General features: G+C 56.2%; 1 protein-coding gene across 5 annotated transcripts in view; it reads left to right on the top strand.

The window, feature by feature from the left end:
- ATP8B3 (ATPase phospholipid transporting 8B3) overlaps positions 1-15,221 on the top strand; it is a 165,470-nt gene that overhangs the window by 7,423 nt on the left and 142,826 nt on the right. For 3 of the 5 annotated variants that reach the window (XM_062628187.1, XM_062628188.1, XM_062628186.1), the window contains exons 11-28: positions 170-258; positions 1,043-1,236; positions 1,931-2,139; positions 2,978-3,012; positions 3,895-4,051; positions 4,537-4,725; positions 5,138-5,250; positions 5,592-5,756; positions 6,028-6,139; positions 6,412-6,487; positions 6,873-7,014; positions 7,443-7,707; positions 8,172-8,395; positions 8,983-9,066; positions 9,360-9,599; positions 9,761-9,899; positions 10,124-10,254; positions 10,750-11,335. In XM_062628187.1, the coding sequence (XP_062484171.1) occupies positions 170-258; positions 1,043-1,236; positions 1,931-2,139; positions 2,978-3,012; positions 3,895-4,051; positions 4,537-4,725; positions 5,138-5,250; positions 5,592-5,756; positions 6,028-6,139; positions 6,412-6,487; positions 6,873-7,014; positions 7,443-7,707; positions 8,172-8,395; positions 8,983-9,066; positions 9,360-9,599; positions 9,761-9,899; positions 10,124-10,254; positions 10,750-10,980 (2,795 nt within the window). In that variant the 3' untranslated portion in view covers positions 10,981-11,335. The remainder of the gene's footprint in view (positions 1-169; positions 259-1,042; positions 1,237-1,930; positions 2,140-2,977; positions 3,013-3,894; positions 4,052-4,536; positions 4,726-5,137; positions 5,251-5,591; positions 5,757-6,027; positions 6,140-6,411; positions 6,488-6,872; positions 7,015-7,442; positions 7,708-8,171; positions 8,396-8,982; positions 9,067-9,359; positions 9,600-9,760; positions 9,900-10,123; positions 10,255-10,749; positions 11,336-15,221) is intronic. The other 2 variants (XM_062628189.1, XM_062628190.1) reach the window with 2 other exon arrangements.

Below are 15,221 nucleotides of genomic sequence, written 5' to 3' on the forward strand. Positions count from 1 at the left end.
ACTCCTCCAAGTGTGCAGCCATGGTTTGATTAACCTCTGATTGAGGGATGTGGTCCTCTGAAGCCTTCAGAGGCAGGGAGATGTTGTTATGGAGGAAACCAGAAGCCCTTTGCTGCAAGGCAACCCTCTGGGGGCTTGTGGATTTACTTCTAAAATGTTTCTCATTCAGGATTCGATTCCAAAATTATGAGGAACTGTGGAAAGATCAAGCGGAAGAAAACCAAGCTGGACCGCATGATGGACCGGTTGGTGATCATAGTGAGTGGTGCAAACACCTCCTGGTCTGCAGCCTCTAGAGTCTTCTCATGAGAGGATGCTTGCTTGGGTGACACTGATCTTCTTAAGTTTGCAGTATTTTGCTGAAGATGCCTTGGGTTTAACATGTTATGGGCACACACCAAGTGATGCTCCCAGGAATTGGCAGCTGCTGGATCCGGGGCTGTCTGCACGTGGTTGTGTTGGCAGCTCTGAGTCCTCAGCTGTAGAGCAGCCCCTTGGATGAGGGAGCTGGAGTATTCAGGGATCTCCAGCCCCTCCAGGCCTGCTTGAATGATCCATAACAGTGCAGGTCCAAGGAGGTGGCTTGAGCCAAGGGACCTTCACGGAGCAGATGGAGGAAGGGAAAAGAGAAACCTTTCCTCCACGGGAAGCAAAGCAGCGTGCTTGTAACTGGAGGGCTCTTACTCCTGCTCCTGGTAGTTGGCCATCATCACCCCTCAGACTGGCCGCTAGCATTCCTCTGCTTGCTGGTACTGCAGCAGTAACACCCTGTGTCCAGGGAGATGGTGTCTGAGGCAATAAGGAAGGTGGGAAAGCTGGGGTTTGCTTTGTGAGTGTGTTATGTATGTGCCAGCTGAAATACGTGCTGGGATCCCTCATCTCAGCCAGGGATGAGGTTTGAGAACCAGCTTCAGGCGCCAGGACACCTTTGCACAGGCTCACAGCTAAATGAGACAGTCTGGAAGAGGCAATGTTTGGTGCTAGGAAGGGGTCTGATGGGCTCTGTGCGATGGTGCATTCTCACCCTGGCTTCTCGTCTCAGATCTTCGTGGTGCTCTTGGTCATGTCACTGTGCCTCGCCATTGCCTCTGGGTTCTGGGCCAAGATGTTCCAGGAGAAGCACAGCTACCTCTCTGCTTTCTACAAGCACACAACCCCCGCCCAGCAAGCCTTCTTCAACTTCTGGGGCTTCACAATCCTCCTGAGCATCATCATACCCATGTCCATGTATATAATGTAAGAGCAACAGAGCTTGGAAGTGGTCAGAGATCAGGACCCCGCTCCCTGTCCTTGGCCATCATCTGGCACTTGGGTTTATAGCCACAAAATGGGGCTGCACAAAAGACCCATCAGTGACCTTGAAGAAGTCATTCCCATGTGTTCCTTTAGCTGTAAGAGGGTAAGGATGGAGGGGGGGGGGGTGCATCTTACAAACACTGATGATGAGCTTTGAGATCTTCTCAGGGGAAAGGCAGAAAAGAGATGCAAAGGCACGTACTGATGCTGGAAACGGGGGGCAGGCTGAGGATGAGACTTGATGCCGGTGTTTTCACGCTGAGCAGCAGCAGGGTGGGGAAGAGAAGGCCACAGCTGGCCATGATCACAATCTGTGCTGGAAGAAGCAGTTTCCAAACTGCCTGGCCCTTTGCTGAATCTCCAGTAAGCATTTTGTCATCAAAGGCCAGATTTCCAGAGGGGACCCCAATTGCCTGGGCCCCAGTGGGCTCTCAGTCTGGCATGCGGAGCCTTCTGGAAACCAGGCCACAAATAAGGAAAAACCTCTTTCCTCCCCCAAGCTCAGAGCAATAGGATCCAGGTGGGGAGTTCCCCTCTGCCTTTTCTTCCCCATGTCAGATTCTCAAGTGCCCCTGGGATGCGAGCAATGAGATCTCCTTCCCCAGCATCAGTTTTCTTCTCCCTGACTCCCTAGGTTTGAATTCATCTACCTGGTGAACAGCTGCTTTATCAACTGGGATCTGGAAATGTATTACGCTGCCAAGGACATCCCAGCACAAGCCAGAAGCACCAGCCTCAATGATCAGCTTGGCCAGATCGAATACATCTTCTCGGACAAGACGGGCACCTTGACGCAAAACATGATGAGCTTCAAGAAATGCTGTGTCAATGGGGCCGTCTACGGTAACCTTTGTAGGGACTCACGAGTTAGGTAAAGCTTGGATTGGCTCTTCCCACTCTTCCTGCCTTGCTGGGGAGCTTGAGGCACGTGGATTGATCTTGGTGCTCCAGCACGTAGACAGAAGATGCTGGAGGGGTTTGGCTTGTTCCCATCACGCACGTTACTGGGGATTTGCAGGGGCCACCATGCCTATGGCCACACAGTGCATGGGGTCAGGAGATGCCCCAAACTCAGCTGAGATCAGCGAGGTTTTCCCTGATGAAAAAAGGGAGCCTGGGGTTAGGAGCCCAGCGGCAGCTCCATGGCAAACGCATGGTGTGGGTAAGGTGGATCCCACCTGGAATAATCGGCTGACACTGCCCAGGACAGAGGAAGCAGAAGAGCCGTGGGCCAGTGAAGCCCATGGGATTTTTCTTTTCTATGAAGGTCATGGAGAGAAAAAGGAGGTTTTGCTTTTCCTTGCAGCGTTTTTCTGGTGGAAAGCAGCTTGGTTTCCAAATTTGGGCACTTTGAGGCTTTCTGGTGACCCATGGAGGAGGCAAAGGCGTTATCATCCCCCTCATGTTGTTTCATCACAGTTAATGCATATAATTGCTCAGCTAGAGCTGAGTTTTTAACATTGAAAATGTGTCTGAACAGTCCAAGAGCCAAATAAGTGAAACCTGCCCATCCTGTGAGAGCCTGGCTTGTGACCAGGCTGAGAACTGGTCCCTTCTGGCCAGTCTCTTGAGCAGCAAAAGGAGAGGTCCCCTGTTGAGAAGCTGCTCAAAGGCACACACATAACCCCCCTAAGTGATGCTCCTGTGAGCTCTGTTAGTTAAATTCTTTTCATTTTGGCAGGTACGGGCACGGGCCATGAGGACAAACATCCACGGGTGCGTAACTCCCCCCTCTCATGGAACATGGGGCCAGATGAGGCTCCTTGCTCGGTCAAAGCCATAGCACAGAATCTACCTGGGAACATCCCCACGTGCAGCCCTGGGCCTCCAGCCACAACCTCCCGGGCTCCCATTGATGCCCAAAGCTCTGGTCCAGGCTGGGAGATGTGATGACAGAATCCCAGCATCATCAGTGTTGGAAGGGGCCTCTGGACATCACCCAGTGCAAGCAGGGCCACCAGGGGAACGTGCCCATGGGGGGTTTGGGATGTCTCCAGAGAGGGAGACTCCACAGCCCCCGTGGGCAGCCTGTGCCAGGGCTCTGCCACCCTCAGTGGGAAGTTCTTCCTCATGCTGAGGTGGAACTTGGTGTGCTTTAGTTTCTGGACATTGCTCCTCCTCCTGGGCACCACTGAGAAGAGCCTGGCACCATCCTGCAATGAGGGGACCCCCTCTCTGCCTGCTCTTTGGACTAAACGGACCCAGCTCCTACAATCTCCCCTTATCACAGAGATGCTCCTCAGCATCCTTGTGGCCATTGCTCACACTAGCAGCAGGCCCAGCCGTTCCAACCCAAGCTTGCTTACAACAGGGTCCCACGTTGTAAGACAGTGGCACGTGTTCCCTTGGGCTGGTGAGTTTGTTGGTCCTCAGCTGCCAGTTAAGGACAGGGGAACTGGGGTTATAAACCACTGCAGGTCTGGTTTTCAATTTGCTTTTCATTGCCAACCTTTCTATACTCGGCAATGCAGAGCTCGACTTACAAACTCTGATCTGGATTGGACCACACCAGCACAGAGCTGTTGTATTGCAACCAGCAGCATCCCCAGTGCAGTCAGTCTCTCCTGGGTGCCTGCAGCCTCCCTGTGCCTCTTGCAGGGCTCGGGGGTGACCTGGACCCAGAATGTGCAGAAGAAGTCGGACTTCTGCGATGTGACACTGCTGGAAGCTGCCCAGCGGGACAAGGACCCAGTGCTGAGGGAGTTCCTGAGGCTCCTGGCCCTCTGCCACACCGTCATGGTGGAGGAGAAGGGCGGTGGGTTGGCTGCGGTGGATGATGTGCTCGGAGCGGGGTCAAGCCGGTCCAAGGCACTGAGGCCATGGAGGCTTCCTCCATCACTTAGGAAAGCTCTGCAGCGTGGGGAGCAGGGTGTGTGAGAGCCCCTGCACATTTGGGTTTGTTGTAAAGGTTGGGACCAGGATCCATCCCTGTCTGGGATGATGCAGGCCGGCAGCAGCTCACCGTGCTCTTCTGGTCATGCTGGGACTAACTGGTCACAGTGCCTGCTGCGTTGATGAGCTGGGAAACCGGGGTCGTGTTCTGTGGCATCTACAAGAGTTGTCTTTCCTGGGGCCATGAGCAGAAGAGATGAGACAAGAAGGACTGAGGTTGACAAGGGTGGTGGCCTGGACTTTAGGGTGTCCATAGATAATGCTGGTGCTGGGCACGAACAGGGTGTTTCAGATGTCCAAGAGCTGCTTGGCTGGGAGCCTCCTTGTCTAATCCCAACTCTTCTGCAGACCAGCTGGTTTACCAGGCAGCTTCACCAGATGAAGAAGCATTGGTGCTGGCAGCCAGGAACCTGGGGTACATCTTTCTGGCCCGAACACAAGACACCATCACCATCAGTGAGCTGGGGAAGAAGAGGGTGTACAAAGTGCTGGCCATGCTGGACTTCAACAGCGATCGCAAGAGGATGTCTGTCTTAGGTGAGTGGGACAGGGTGTCTCAGGGGCCCTTTCCATTCCCAGCCCTGCAAAGGGATGCCACTGGGGTGGCTGTGAGTGATTTAGGATTGGCAATCCTAAGGATTGTTCTGGTCATCCCTATGGTTTTGCTCACCCTCATACCTTGGGGTAGGTAACCAAGAAGGGTTTAAGCAGCTGAGAGTGAGCAAAGCAGGGGCTCAGAGGGGGTGTGTGAGGAACTGACAGCCCTTGAGGCCTGATCCTGCCTTGTGATGGTGTAGATATGGGGGAGTTCCTGTGCTTCCTACAACCATAGGTAGAGAGGCACCAGTGTGCACTGTGATGCCTTCTGCAGCAGGGCCATGGCACGGGGACAGCGGTGGGTGGGAGTCATCTCTCTGGGTAGCTAAGCTGTCATTCCCCTCCCTCCCAGTGCGGGACCCCCAGGGCACAATCCGTCTCTACACCAAGGGGGCTGACACGGTCATCCTGGAGAGACTGCAGAGCAGAGGGCCCAATGAGACCTTCACCGAGAGGGCGCTGGATGTGAGTCCCATGCCAGCCTGGGGTGGAAAGGGCTGGTCTCCCTGCTGGGCTGGGTGTCCTGGAGGCCCTTCTCCCCCTTGCCTCAGGAGTTTGGTCTTTCTTCCTTCCTTCTGCTCTAAGAGCCTCACATGGGCATATGGGACAGGGGCTAAGAGGGCATCAAACCCCCCTTCAGTGTTCTGCGTGCTCATGGCAAGGATGCTCACGCGGATGCTGTAGGATGGGAGCGGGTCAGAGCCCAGAGGGAGCCCCTCAGGTCCTCTGGCTCTGCCCATGGGAGCTGGGGTGATGCCCTGGTCCAGGGGCTGAGGGAAGGGAGCCCTCATGTCCCATCTCTGCAGCGCTTTGCAGAGGAGACGCTGCGGACTTTGTGCCTGGCCTGTAAGGAGGTGAGCGAGGTCGAGTACAGCGACTGGAGCAGGAGGCACCGTGAGGCCAGCATCCTGCTGCAGGGCCGCGCGCGGGAGCTGGACAAGCTGTACGAGGAGATGGAGCAGAACCTGCAGGTGGGATGAGGCTGGGGGTTGTGAGGAACCGGCTGCGCTGGTCCCACCGAGGGCAGGAGCGTGGGGCTCAGCCCTCTGGAATGAGGGGGGTGAAGTGTCCAACCCAACACCCATCCCCTGGCAGGGAGCTCCGTGCCAGGGGTGCTTTGTGACATGCACTGGGTTAGGTACCTCTTGGGTCGTGTCCACCCCGGGCACAGCCTCCTGGTTGGATCCAGGAGTAATTCCCACCTCTGTATCTTGTCCTGCCCCATACTCGCCCTCCTTCCAGCTGCTCGGGGCCACAGCCATTGAGGACAAGCTGCAAGATGGAGTCCCTGAAACCATCCAGCTGCTGAAACTGGGCAACATCAAAGTGTGGGTGCTGACGGGAGACAAGCAAGGTCAGTGGAAGCAACCAACGCGTTTCAGCTTCTCCCCTAACCACGACCAGAGATGAGACCCTGGGGCTGGGCAGCAGCCAGGCCCTGCTGTTCCCTTTGGTACACAGCCGATGTCCCACACATCGTGTCACCCATGGGAAACTGAGGCAGGGGAAGCATCTGCGATGGCTCAGAGCTGGAGCAGAGCCCCCAGGGGCTGCTGCCCACCAAGGGCTCTTGTCCCTGCGGTGGAGGAGGCAGCACCAGTGGCCACTGCCCCCTGCGTGTTGCAGAGACTGCCGTGAACATCGGCTACGCGTGCAAGCTGCTCACGGATGACATGGAGATCCTGGAGGAGAAGGAGGTCAGGTGAGGAGCTGTGACCTCCTGGTTCCAGATGTTGTTGTCCCTGCTGAAGACCCCTTGAGGGCACAGGATTTGGGCAGAGCTCAACTCTGCCAGAGATGCTTCTCCTTCCCTGTCCCAGCCTGGGTGTCCCTGATGCTTTTCCAGGCTTCCTGTCTGTTCCTGCTCCTACAGCACTGGCCTCCCTGGCAGGCTTTGCCCAAGCTGCCTCTCCAGCCTCTAAACCACAGGGACAGAGGCTGATTTCTGAGGGCAGTGAGCCCTTGGGGCCCCCTCTCTGCCCCCCCTATTCCCACCACTGGGAACATCTTCCCGGCGCTGTCTTTACAATGGCAAAAGCCAACTGCAGGTCTCAGCCCTCAGCTCCTACCCCCCCCTCCTCACGCAGTGAGATCCTTGAGGCTCACTGGGTCAGCAACAACAACTCCAGTGGCAATGGGGAAGCCCAGTCCAGCAGCAGCCTCTCCCAGCAGCGCCCCAAGGCTTCACAGCACAAGAAGAGAGCGCTCATCATCAGTGGGGACTTCCTGGTAAGGTGGCACTTGGATGCTCTGTGCTCTGCCCAACCTGTGCTGTTTGTGCCCTGGTGCTGGGTGGCACCAGGATGTGATGGGTGTCCTTCCCAAAGGGTAGGGAAAGCCCATTTTGGGCTGGGGAATGAAGAGGGGAGAGGGCGACAACTTTGTACCCATCACTTGGTGTTGGGGGGCTTCAGTCACACTGCTCCAGTCGGTCTCGTGGGATGAGGCATGCTGGCATCAGCTCCCCAGGCTTCCCATGATGCTGGGACGAACTGGTCTCCTGGTCACAGTGCCTTGCTGTGTGATGAGCTGGGGGTCACTTCCTTGTAGCATCTACAAGATTTAAGAGGATCACTGAAGAGCTCGGGGGGGTGGGGGGATGTCTCACGCTATGAACGCTACCGAGTGAGGTCCCAACCATTGTGCTCTTCCCTAAGGACAAAATCCTCCACACTGGAGAGGTGCTGAAGGAGGAGCGGAGGCTGTGGCAGCGGCTGCCTTGCTGCAGGGCTGCGGGCTCAGAGCTGCAGGGCAGTCTGGTGGAGAAGGCCTTCGTGGACCTGGCCACCAGCTGCCAGGCAGTGATTTGCTGCAGGGTGACCCCCAAGCAGAAAGCCCTCATGGTGCAGCTGGTGAAGAAGCACAAGAAAGCCATCACCCTGGCCATCGGGGATGGGGCCAACGACGTCAACATGATCAAAAGTGAGGCTCGGGGCAGGGGGGAGTGTGGGGTTCAGTCGGTGCATCCCACTGGTGGGAACTGGTGGTACCCCATGTGCCATCTCCATCACCTCACCACCTCCTTTGAGGCGAGGAGCTGGGAGAGGAACCCCCTTGATGCTGTGCTGGGAGGGTGGGAGAGGCACGGGACCAGCCTGAGACAAGAGCAAGGTGGACCACTTGCTTTGATGAATGAAACTTCCAGCCCCCATCTGTGCAGCAGGCAGAGACATCCCTTGCCCTTCTCCAGCAGCCCTGACATGGCACTGAGCTCTTCGCTCACCCAGCCATGCCTGGCACATCGCTCCTGCGGGATGTGATAAAGGGGGCTTCTTCCCTTTGCCCATCACCACTGGATTCACCCTCTGCTCCTCAGCAGGGAAAACAAGCACCCAACTCCCCCAAAACCTCCTCACCTGCCTTTCACCCCCTCCTGTCCTCTGCAGCCGCCGACATCGGGGTGGGCATCAATGGGCTGGAGGGCGCACAAGCCGTGCAGTGCAGCGACTATGCCCTGGCGCAGTTCTCCTACCTCCAGCGCCTCCTGCTCGTCCATGGCCGCTGGGCTTATCTCCGCATCTGCAAGTTCCTGCGCTGCTTCTTCTACAAGACCTTTGCCGGCCTCATGGCCCAGGTCTGGTTCGCTTTCCACAGTGGATTCACGGCTCAGGTGAGGAATGAAGCCATCAGCAGGGGTTGCATCCGTCCCATCGGTGCTTCAACCCCTCCGCAGAGGATCCCATGCAGGTCTCGTGCCTGGTACTGCCTGGTGGGCACATCACCACCCTGGTCCCCTTTCTCCCTTGCCCTGGTATTGGACTGTCCAATTCGTGGGGGCTGTGTGGCTGAGTTACAACTGGGTATGTGCCTTTTACCTGACTGGATTGGGAAAAGCAGCCTTTTGGGTGGAGGTTTGGGATGTCCTGATGAGCTGCAGCTCAGTGTCGGACAGATGCAGGGAGAGATCCCATGTGCATTTAGCTGGTTTCCTCCAAAATGGGAGCTTTTATCCCAAAGGCCATCAGTGTACCTTGACCACCACCGTGTGGCTCCAGCCCCCCTCATCTCCATCTGTAGCATGGTCCCACAGTCCATTGACTGCTGCAGACAATGTGGGGCTGATGCAGAACTTGGGGCAAGTCCATGGGGATTTCCACAGAGTTTGGATCTCCTGGGCTCGCCCCTGGTGCCTGGGCATCTTTTGGGAGTCCTTTCAAAGCACCACTGCTCTCACGGCTGCTTTCTTTTCCCTTCTAGCCCCTGTATGAGGGCTGGTTCCTTGCGCTCTACAACATTTTCTACACCGCCTACCCTGTGCTGTCCATGGGCCTTTTGGAGCAGGTATGGGTTCACTGGGCTGCATCCAGCCCCTGGGCCTGGAGGCTGCATCCTCAGTGGGTGTGAGTCAGCCTGGCAGTTGTTCCACCCCATTTGCATGGCTTTTTATGCTGGGACACAGGTTCAAGCAGCTCAATGGGCATTTGGAGCTTACCAGCGGTCCTGTTCCCCATCACCCCACAGGAACCGCGTGTAGGGACCCACAACAGCATTCCTGTAGCGGGTATTGCATGGGGTGGGCCCAATCCTGCTTCCCAGTGTGATGGGGAGGGTGATGCTTGGTGCCTTCTCGACAGGACGTGAGTGCCAAGAAGAGCCTGGAGTTCCCTGAGCTCTACGTGGTCGGGCAGCAGGATGAGCTCTTCAACTACCGCGTCTTCGGCATCACCCTCCTGCACGGGGTCAGCACCTCGCTCGCCAGCTTCTACATCGCGTTCTGGGCCTTCAGGGACCATGTGGGCAGCAAGGTTGTTGGTGACTACGAGTCCTTTGCTGTCACGGTGGCCACGTCAGCGCTGCTGTCGGTCCTCATGGAGGTGAGCACCCACCTGCCCTTCCCCATCTGGCCCCGTGGCAGATGTTGAGGGCCTGGGCCCTCTGACACCATCCCCAGCAGCTTTGTGGCTGGGGAGGAACCTGGGACTGAATGGAAGAGGATCCCCATCGGGCGCTGTGCGCTCTGCCCTTGTCACTACAGATCATCCTGGACACGAAGTTCTGGACGGTGCTGTCCTTTGCGATGGTCGCTGCCAGCCTGCTGCTCTTCTGCCTCTTCTCCTTCTTGACCCAAAGCATCGGTGCCTTCAGGATAGCCCCTGCCATCTTCTGCTTCCCAGGTCAGATGCCTTGGTACTACAAGCTGTTTCCCACCTGGTAGATCCTCTCTCCATCACAACTTCTTGATCCGGCTGTCTTGATTTTTGACTCCAGTTTAGGTGCCATCTCCTCTTTAGACCCTTTGATACCTTCATGGGTGCGGACCTGTCCCCCGACAGTCGTTCCCTCTGTGCTCTCCACCTTCCCTACTTAAGCATCACCCACCACCTTCTTGCACTGACAGATGCCACCCGGAACGCCCTGACCGACCCCTACGTCCTGCTCGTGGTCCTGCTGTCCCTGGTGGTGAACACTATCCCCTCACTGACCATCCACCTGTACCACACCATGGCAGGCAAAACCACCATCCAGCAGGTGAGGGCTGATGGGGATGGCACGGAGAGGGCTCTGGGGCTGTTCTGCAGGGAAGCCAGCCGGGACGTGTCACCTCTCCTTGGTGGCACCACTCACCTGGTGGTGGCTGCTCATGCCACTGGTGTCCAAGTCTGGAACTGGCTTCCAGGACTCCCTGGACCTGCCAATTAGGAGGCACTGGGGTCTGGAGCAGGTTTTGGTACCACCCCCAGCCTTCACAGAGCTCATTCCCATGTGGGTTATGGGTTTACACCCTTCTGGTGGTACAAAGAGGTCCCAGATAAGAGCAGGGGTTGAGAATGTGCTCCAGAGCTCCAGCAGCTTTGAAGACCCCAGGAGTGTTCCTATGGTGCGCATCCCCTCGTGGCAACTCGGCTCATGGTGGAGCCAGGAGCCAAACCGTGCCTCGGTGGAGGGCATCCCTGCACGTCCCCCCTTGGGGTGAGGGTTTGCCTGGGGGGTGGCCACAGCCCTGATCTCCTCATCTCCTTGCAGAAGACCCGCTTGAAGGCAAAGCAGGCGCCGGAGCCCTCGGTGGAGCTGCGTGCCCACGTCCCCCGCGGCTCCTTCCACCGCCGCTCCAGCTACGCCTTCTCCCACCAGGAAGGCTACGCCGGGCTCATCACCCGCGGGGACAGCCTGCGGGCTGGGGCTGCTCGCCCCGGTCTCCTGCATCCAGAGATGCAAACCCGGGCTTTGCCGTCCCCCCCCAGCCCCTCGCCGTAGGGTGCCCTGGCAGCATCAACCTCCCCCTGTGCTGGCGTGGGAGGTGCTGTCAAGGTGCATTTTCCAATCTCATTTAGATGGGTTTGAAGCCAGGGGCAGCCCCTACGGATGCGGAGGGGCTGGACCAGCCTGGGGGGCTGCTGCTCCAGGCACTAAACTCTGGGACATGTCCTGCCAGCAGCTCTGTCTGCTCCACACCGGGTGTGTTACAGCCTGTACAGAAAGCAACCAACCTCTGCCACGCACATCGGGCTGGTTCTGGTGCCCGTGGCATTCACATGCATCAGCCCAACAGAGCAGCCTGGCTTCCAGCAGCCTCTCCTCATCGCTGCCCACCATCTGTGAGGATGCTGAGGTGCTGCCCCATCCCTGGCAGGGTTCAAGGCCAGGTTGGACACAGGGGCTTGGAGCAAGCTGCTCCAGTGGAAGGGGTCCCTGCCCGTGGCAGGGGTTGGAGCTGGAGGAGCTTTAAGGTCCCTTCCAACCCAAACCATTGCATGATTCTATGATCTCCACCTCCTTGTCTTTGCTATCCCCGCATGAGTGGTGGTGTCTGCTGTGTGCCATGCCCCACTCCCATGGGACTGATATCCCCATCTCCAGGGACAGCTTGTGCCCACAGGCCCTGCAAAGTGCTGTTGAGGGGAGGGCGAAGCACTGGGGTGACATTCACCAGCTCTGCCCAGAGGGATGGGAGCTGCAGGGCTCCACAGTGGGGACATCAGCAGCAACTGCTGGATGTGAGCAAGTGACCCGTGACTGGATCACCCTCTTTATTGCTCTTATTTTATAATTAAAGGAACTCCAGCTTTTCTCTTGTCTCCTGCAAATCCCTGCTACCCCACCAACAAAGCTGCGCAGAAAGGTCCTGTGGGTCCATCTGTGCGCGCCACCAGCTCTTTGTGACCTGCCAGCACTTGGTGCCATGGCAAAACGCACGGCGGGACGTGATACTGGGATCAAAAGAGAGGTAATTCCATCAGCCAGGGGGGCTTGGACCTGCCTGCGGCACACACGCCCTGATGGGTTTGTTTGACAAGTGCTTTGGCCTCATCTGCACCCAGTTTGGGTGAATTAAAGTGTTTATTTTGGGCTCTGGCCAAAGGCTGCTGGATGCTGCCAAGAAATGAAAGTGTCTGAGGCTTCCCCTAGGAAAGCTTTCACCCCTGCAAATACCAGATGGAAAACTATGGGGGGGGAAAGGAACCTTTCCCAGCTGCCTGGGCATGATCCCCAAGTCTACTCCCTGATGCTCTCGGGGCAGGCCTAGGGCAAGGAATGGAGCTGGTTGGAAGGGGGCTGCTCGGAGCTGCGTTGCAGGGAGCTGACCCACGGCACACAACACTCACGCCATGTGAATGACTAGAAAATAATTTATTGAAGAAACAGAAAGCTGCAGAAATACAACACAGTCATGACCAGTAGAGGATGAACAAATAGAGAGTCATTCCTTTTTGTCCTCTTGTAAAACCTGTCAGTAGGCTGGAGTTTGAGCTTCCTGATAGCTTCCCCTGCGCGAGTCATTGCAAAGAACAAGGAACAAACTCCAGAGCACACAGCACAGTTTGGATAAAGTGCCTGACACATAAGACTTTTTATTATTATTATTATTAGTTTTCTTTTTTAACGTTTGCAAATAGCTTTAACAAATATAGTTGCAAGACACAGAGGAGTAACAATTGCATTTCGCTGGAGAGCAAAACCTATCCCATGAGAGTAACGATAAAGCAGCAGCGAAAAGAACCCAACAGAAAAAAAATCGATGTCATTAGAAGGAAAAAGTCATTGAAAAACTCAAGAGATGAGGCCCTCAGTCTGTGTGGGATGAGGACGAGCGTCACCTATTGCTATGCAGATCAATGAGCAGTGTTTTCTGGACTGGCAAACCTGAGGCTGCAGATTCTTCCTGGCTGGGTTTATTCTGATTTATTTCTTTTTTTTTTTTTTCTGTATAAATTTAAGGGAAAAAAAAAAGAAAAAAAAACAAAAACCAAAAAAAAAATTTTGTTCTTTGCATTTTTAATTTCTCCTCCTTCAAACCCCCAAACAAAGGCAGACAAAAGAGGAACCGGATCCTGCACGGCAGCGCCTGGAAGGCCAGCCCCAGAGCCGCTGCCTGCACCGCCCCGGCTGCACATGTGCTCCGAGACAAGGGAAAGGGAGCGCAGGGGCCAACCCAGCACCTCCATGGTGGCCAAGGCGGGTTGAGGACAGGGGTTTAGAATCATAGAATAGAATCATAGAATGGCTTGTGTTGGAAGGCACCCCCCAAAGCTCATCCCTGCAATGAGCAGGGACATCTTCACCTAGATCAGGTTGCCCAGGACCACGTCCCGCCTGGCATCTTCCCCACCTGGAATCGGATGCTCAGGAAAAGGAACAGGATTTCTTTTACAAAGCCATTTCTTGGCATGAAGAAGCGCCAGCTCCTGGCGTGCCCTGTGCTGATGTCCTCAGAGGAGGAAAAGCTCAGCTCTGCCTGTGCCGTAGTGGGGTGACAACGGGTATAACCCGGCCTGGAATCCCTGGGATCCCAGAGGGATGAGGACAGCACTGCCCCACTGCTGACAGTGGGTTTTCAAAGCACAAAAGCCATCGGTTGAAAACTTCCACTCAAGGTAGAACCAGAGGGCCTGGGGCAAGGAAATTACCTGAATTCCTGAAAACTTCCACAAGTGAAGCAGGACACGGTGGGAGATCCTGGGTCCCCTCCTCTTCCTCACCCCCTGACCGTTCGCTCTCCATCACCCCTGGGGCCCCTTTTCTTCTCCTGCTCCCCACAGCACAAAAACGCTCTTCAGGGGCGACCCTGGTTGGGAGAATTGTCTTTAGGACAGAGCTTGGATTGTCATTACCTGCAGAGAAAAAAACATCTTTGGTATCACGGCAAGTTGCTCCTCAAGGCATTTTGGTCGATGTGGGCAGCAGGAATGGCCAGATCTGCTTGTGGGTGATCCAGCAAGTCCTGGTGGGCTAAAGGATAGGGGAGAGTGCTCTGCTCTTGGCTTCTCCAGGGTTCCCCAAGCCACTGGGCTCATGACCCATGATGGAAACGGCTGGTTGCTGTGAGATCCAAGGGCTTGTGACTGTGGGTTGCAATCCAAGCCTGGTGAGAACTTCTTGTAGTTGGAAACGAGGTATTTGCCTCCAAGCACCAAAGCTTCTCATGCTGGAAAAGGCCTTGAGAGAGGAAATGGGACACGGAGGGGAAGAGGAAAAGGGCAGGGATGCAGAGCTCCCCCAGGGGCAGGAGAGTTGGTAGCAGATGAGTGGTGCTGCTGGAATAAATATCATCTCTTCCTAAAATCCAGGTCCTTGGTCAGTGGGTCCCATGTCTCCCACCGCCACCTAGTACTGAGCATCTCACTGCTGGCCATGAAGAAGGCACGGCATTAGACAAGAGAGGAGACACAAAACCACCTTGCTTTGCTTTGGGGGGGCACTTTGGTGGGGCCTGAGGAGGTTGAGATCTCTTTCCTCACATTGGGCTGAGCTTTGGGGTCACCTCTAGAGATGGAGGCGAAGGATGGGGTGGTGAAGAGGCTGGAGAGGGCCAAGGAATCAGCACGTTAAGGTAAATGCTTTGGTAATGGTAGGTACCTCTGCCTCCTCCAGGCCTCCATCACCCTCCTGACCTCCGAAGACGTAACTCCTTGTTGCCTCTAAGCAAAGAGAGGAGGAGGAGGAGCAGGGCGAGGAAGGAGCAGGGGATGCGGGGGGGCTCTCTGGACATCGGCAGAAAGCTCCCTGGCTGTTTAGGGGAGGCAGGGAAACTTCCATCATCCCCTGAGACCTGCAGTGGGCTGGGGTCCTCCAAGACCTCTTCCAATGGCTGGAGGAGTCGTTGTCTTCTTCTTCCCCCTTCAACCAGAGTGGGTGCCTCCATGCAGGGTCAGAGCTGAGCTGGGCGGCACAGGGAAGCCTTCTGGGGCAGCCCCTGGGTGCTGGGTGCTGCCTCCATCCTAAATCACATCCTTGGCAAGAAAGCCTCAGAAACGAGTCACTCCAGTCCATCCCTGGGTCCGGTTGGGCATTGATGCAGCACCATCTTCAGCACCTCTGTCTATGCAGGGTGAGGGCAGAGGCAGGTCTGTGAAGTCATCCCAAGGGATGGGGACTTGGGAGCATCACCTGGAAAGGTCTCAGCCATGGGGTGAGGTTTTGGGGTGCCTGGGGGCCGTTTCCCTTGTCTCAGAGCACACGAGGAGCCCTGTGGCTTTGCCAGCTCAGGTCACGGTGGC

This window comes from Pezoporus occidentalis, unplaced genomic scaffold (assembly GCF_034315485.1).
Source record: "Pezoporus occidentalis ecotype Australia unplaced genomic scaffold, CSIRO_AGI_Poc_V1 ctg310, whole genome shotgun sequence".
In the NCBI taxonomy this organism is placed as follows: domain Eukaryota; kingdom Metazoa; phylum Chordata; class Aves; order Psittaciformes; family Psittacidae; genus Pezoporus; species Pezoporus occidentalis.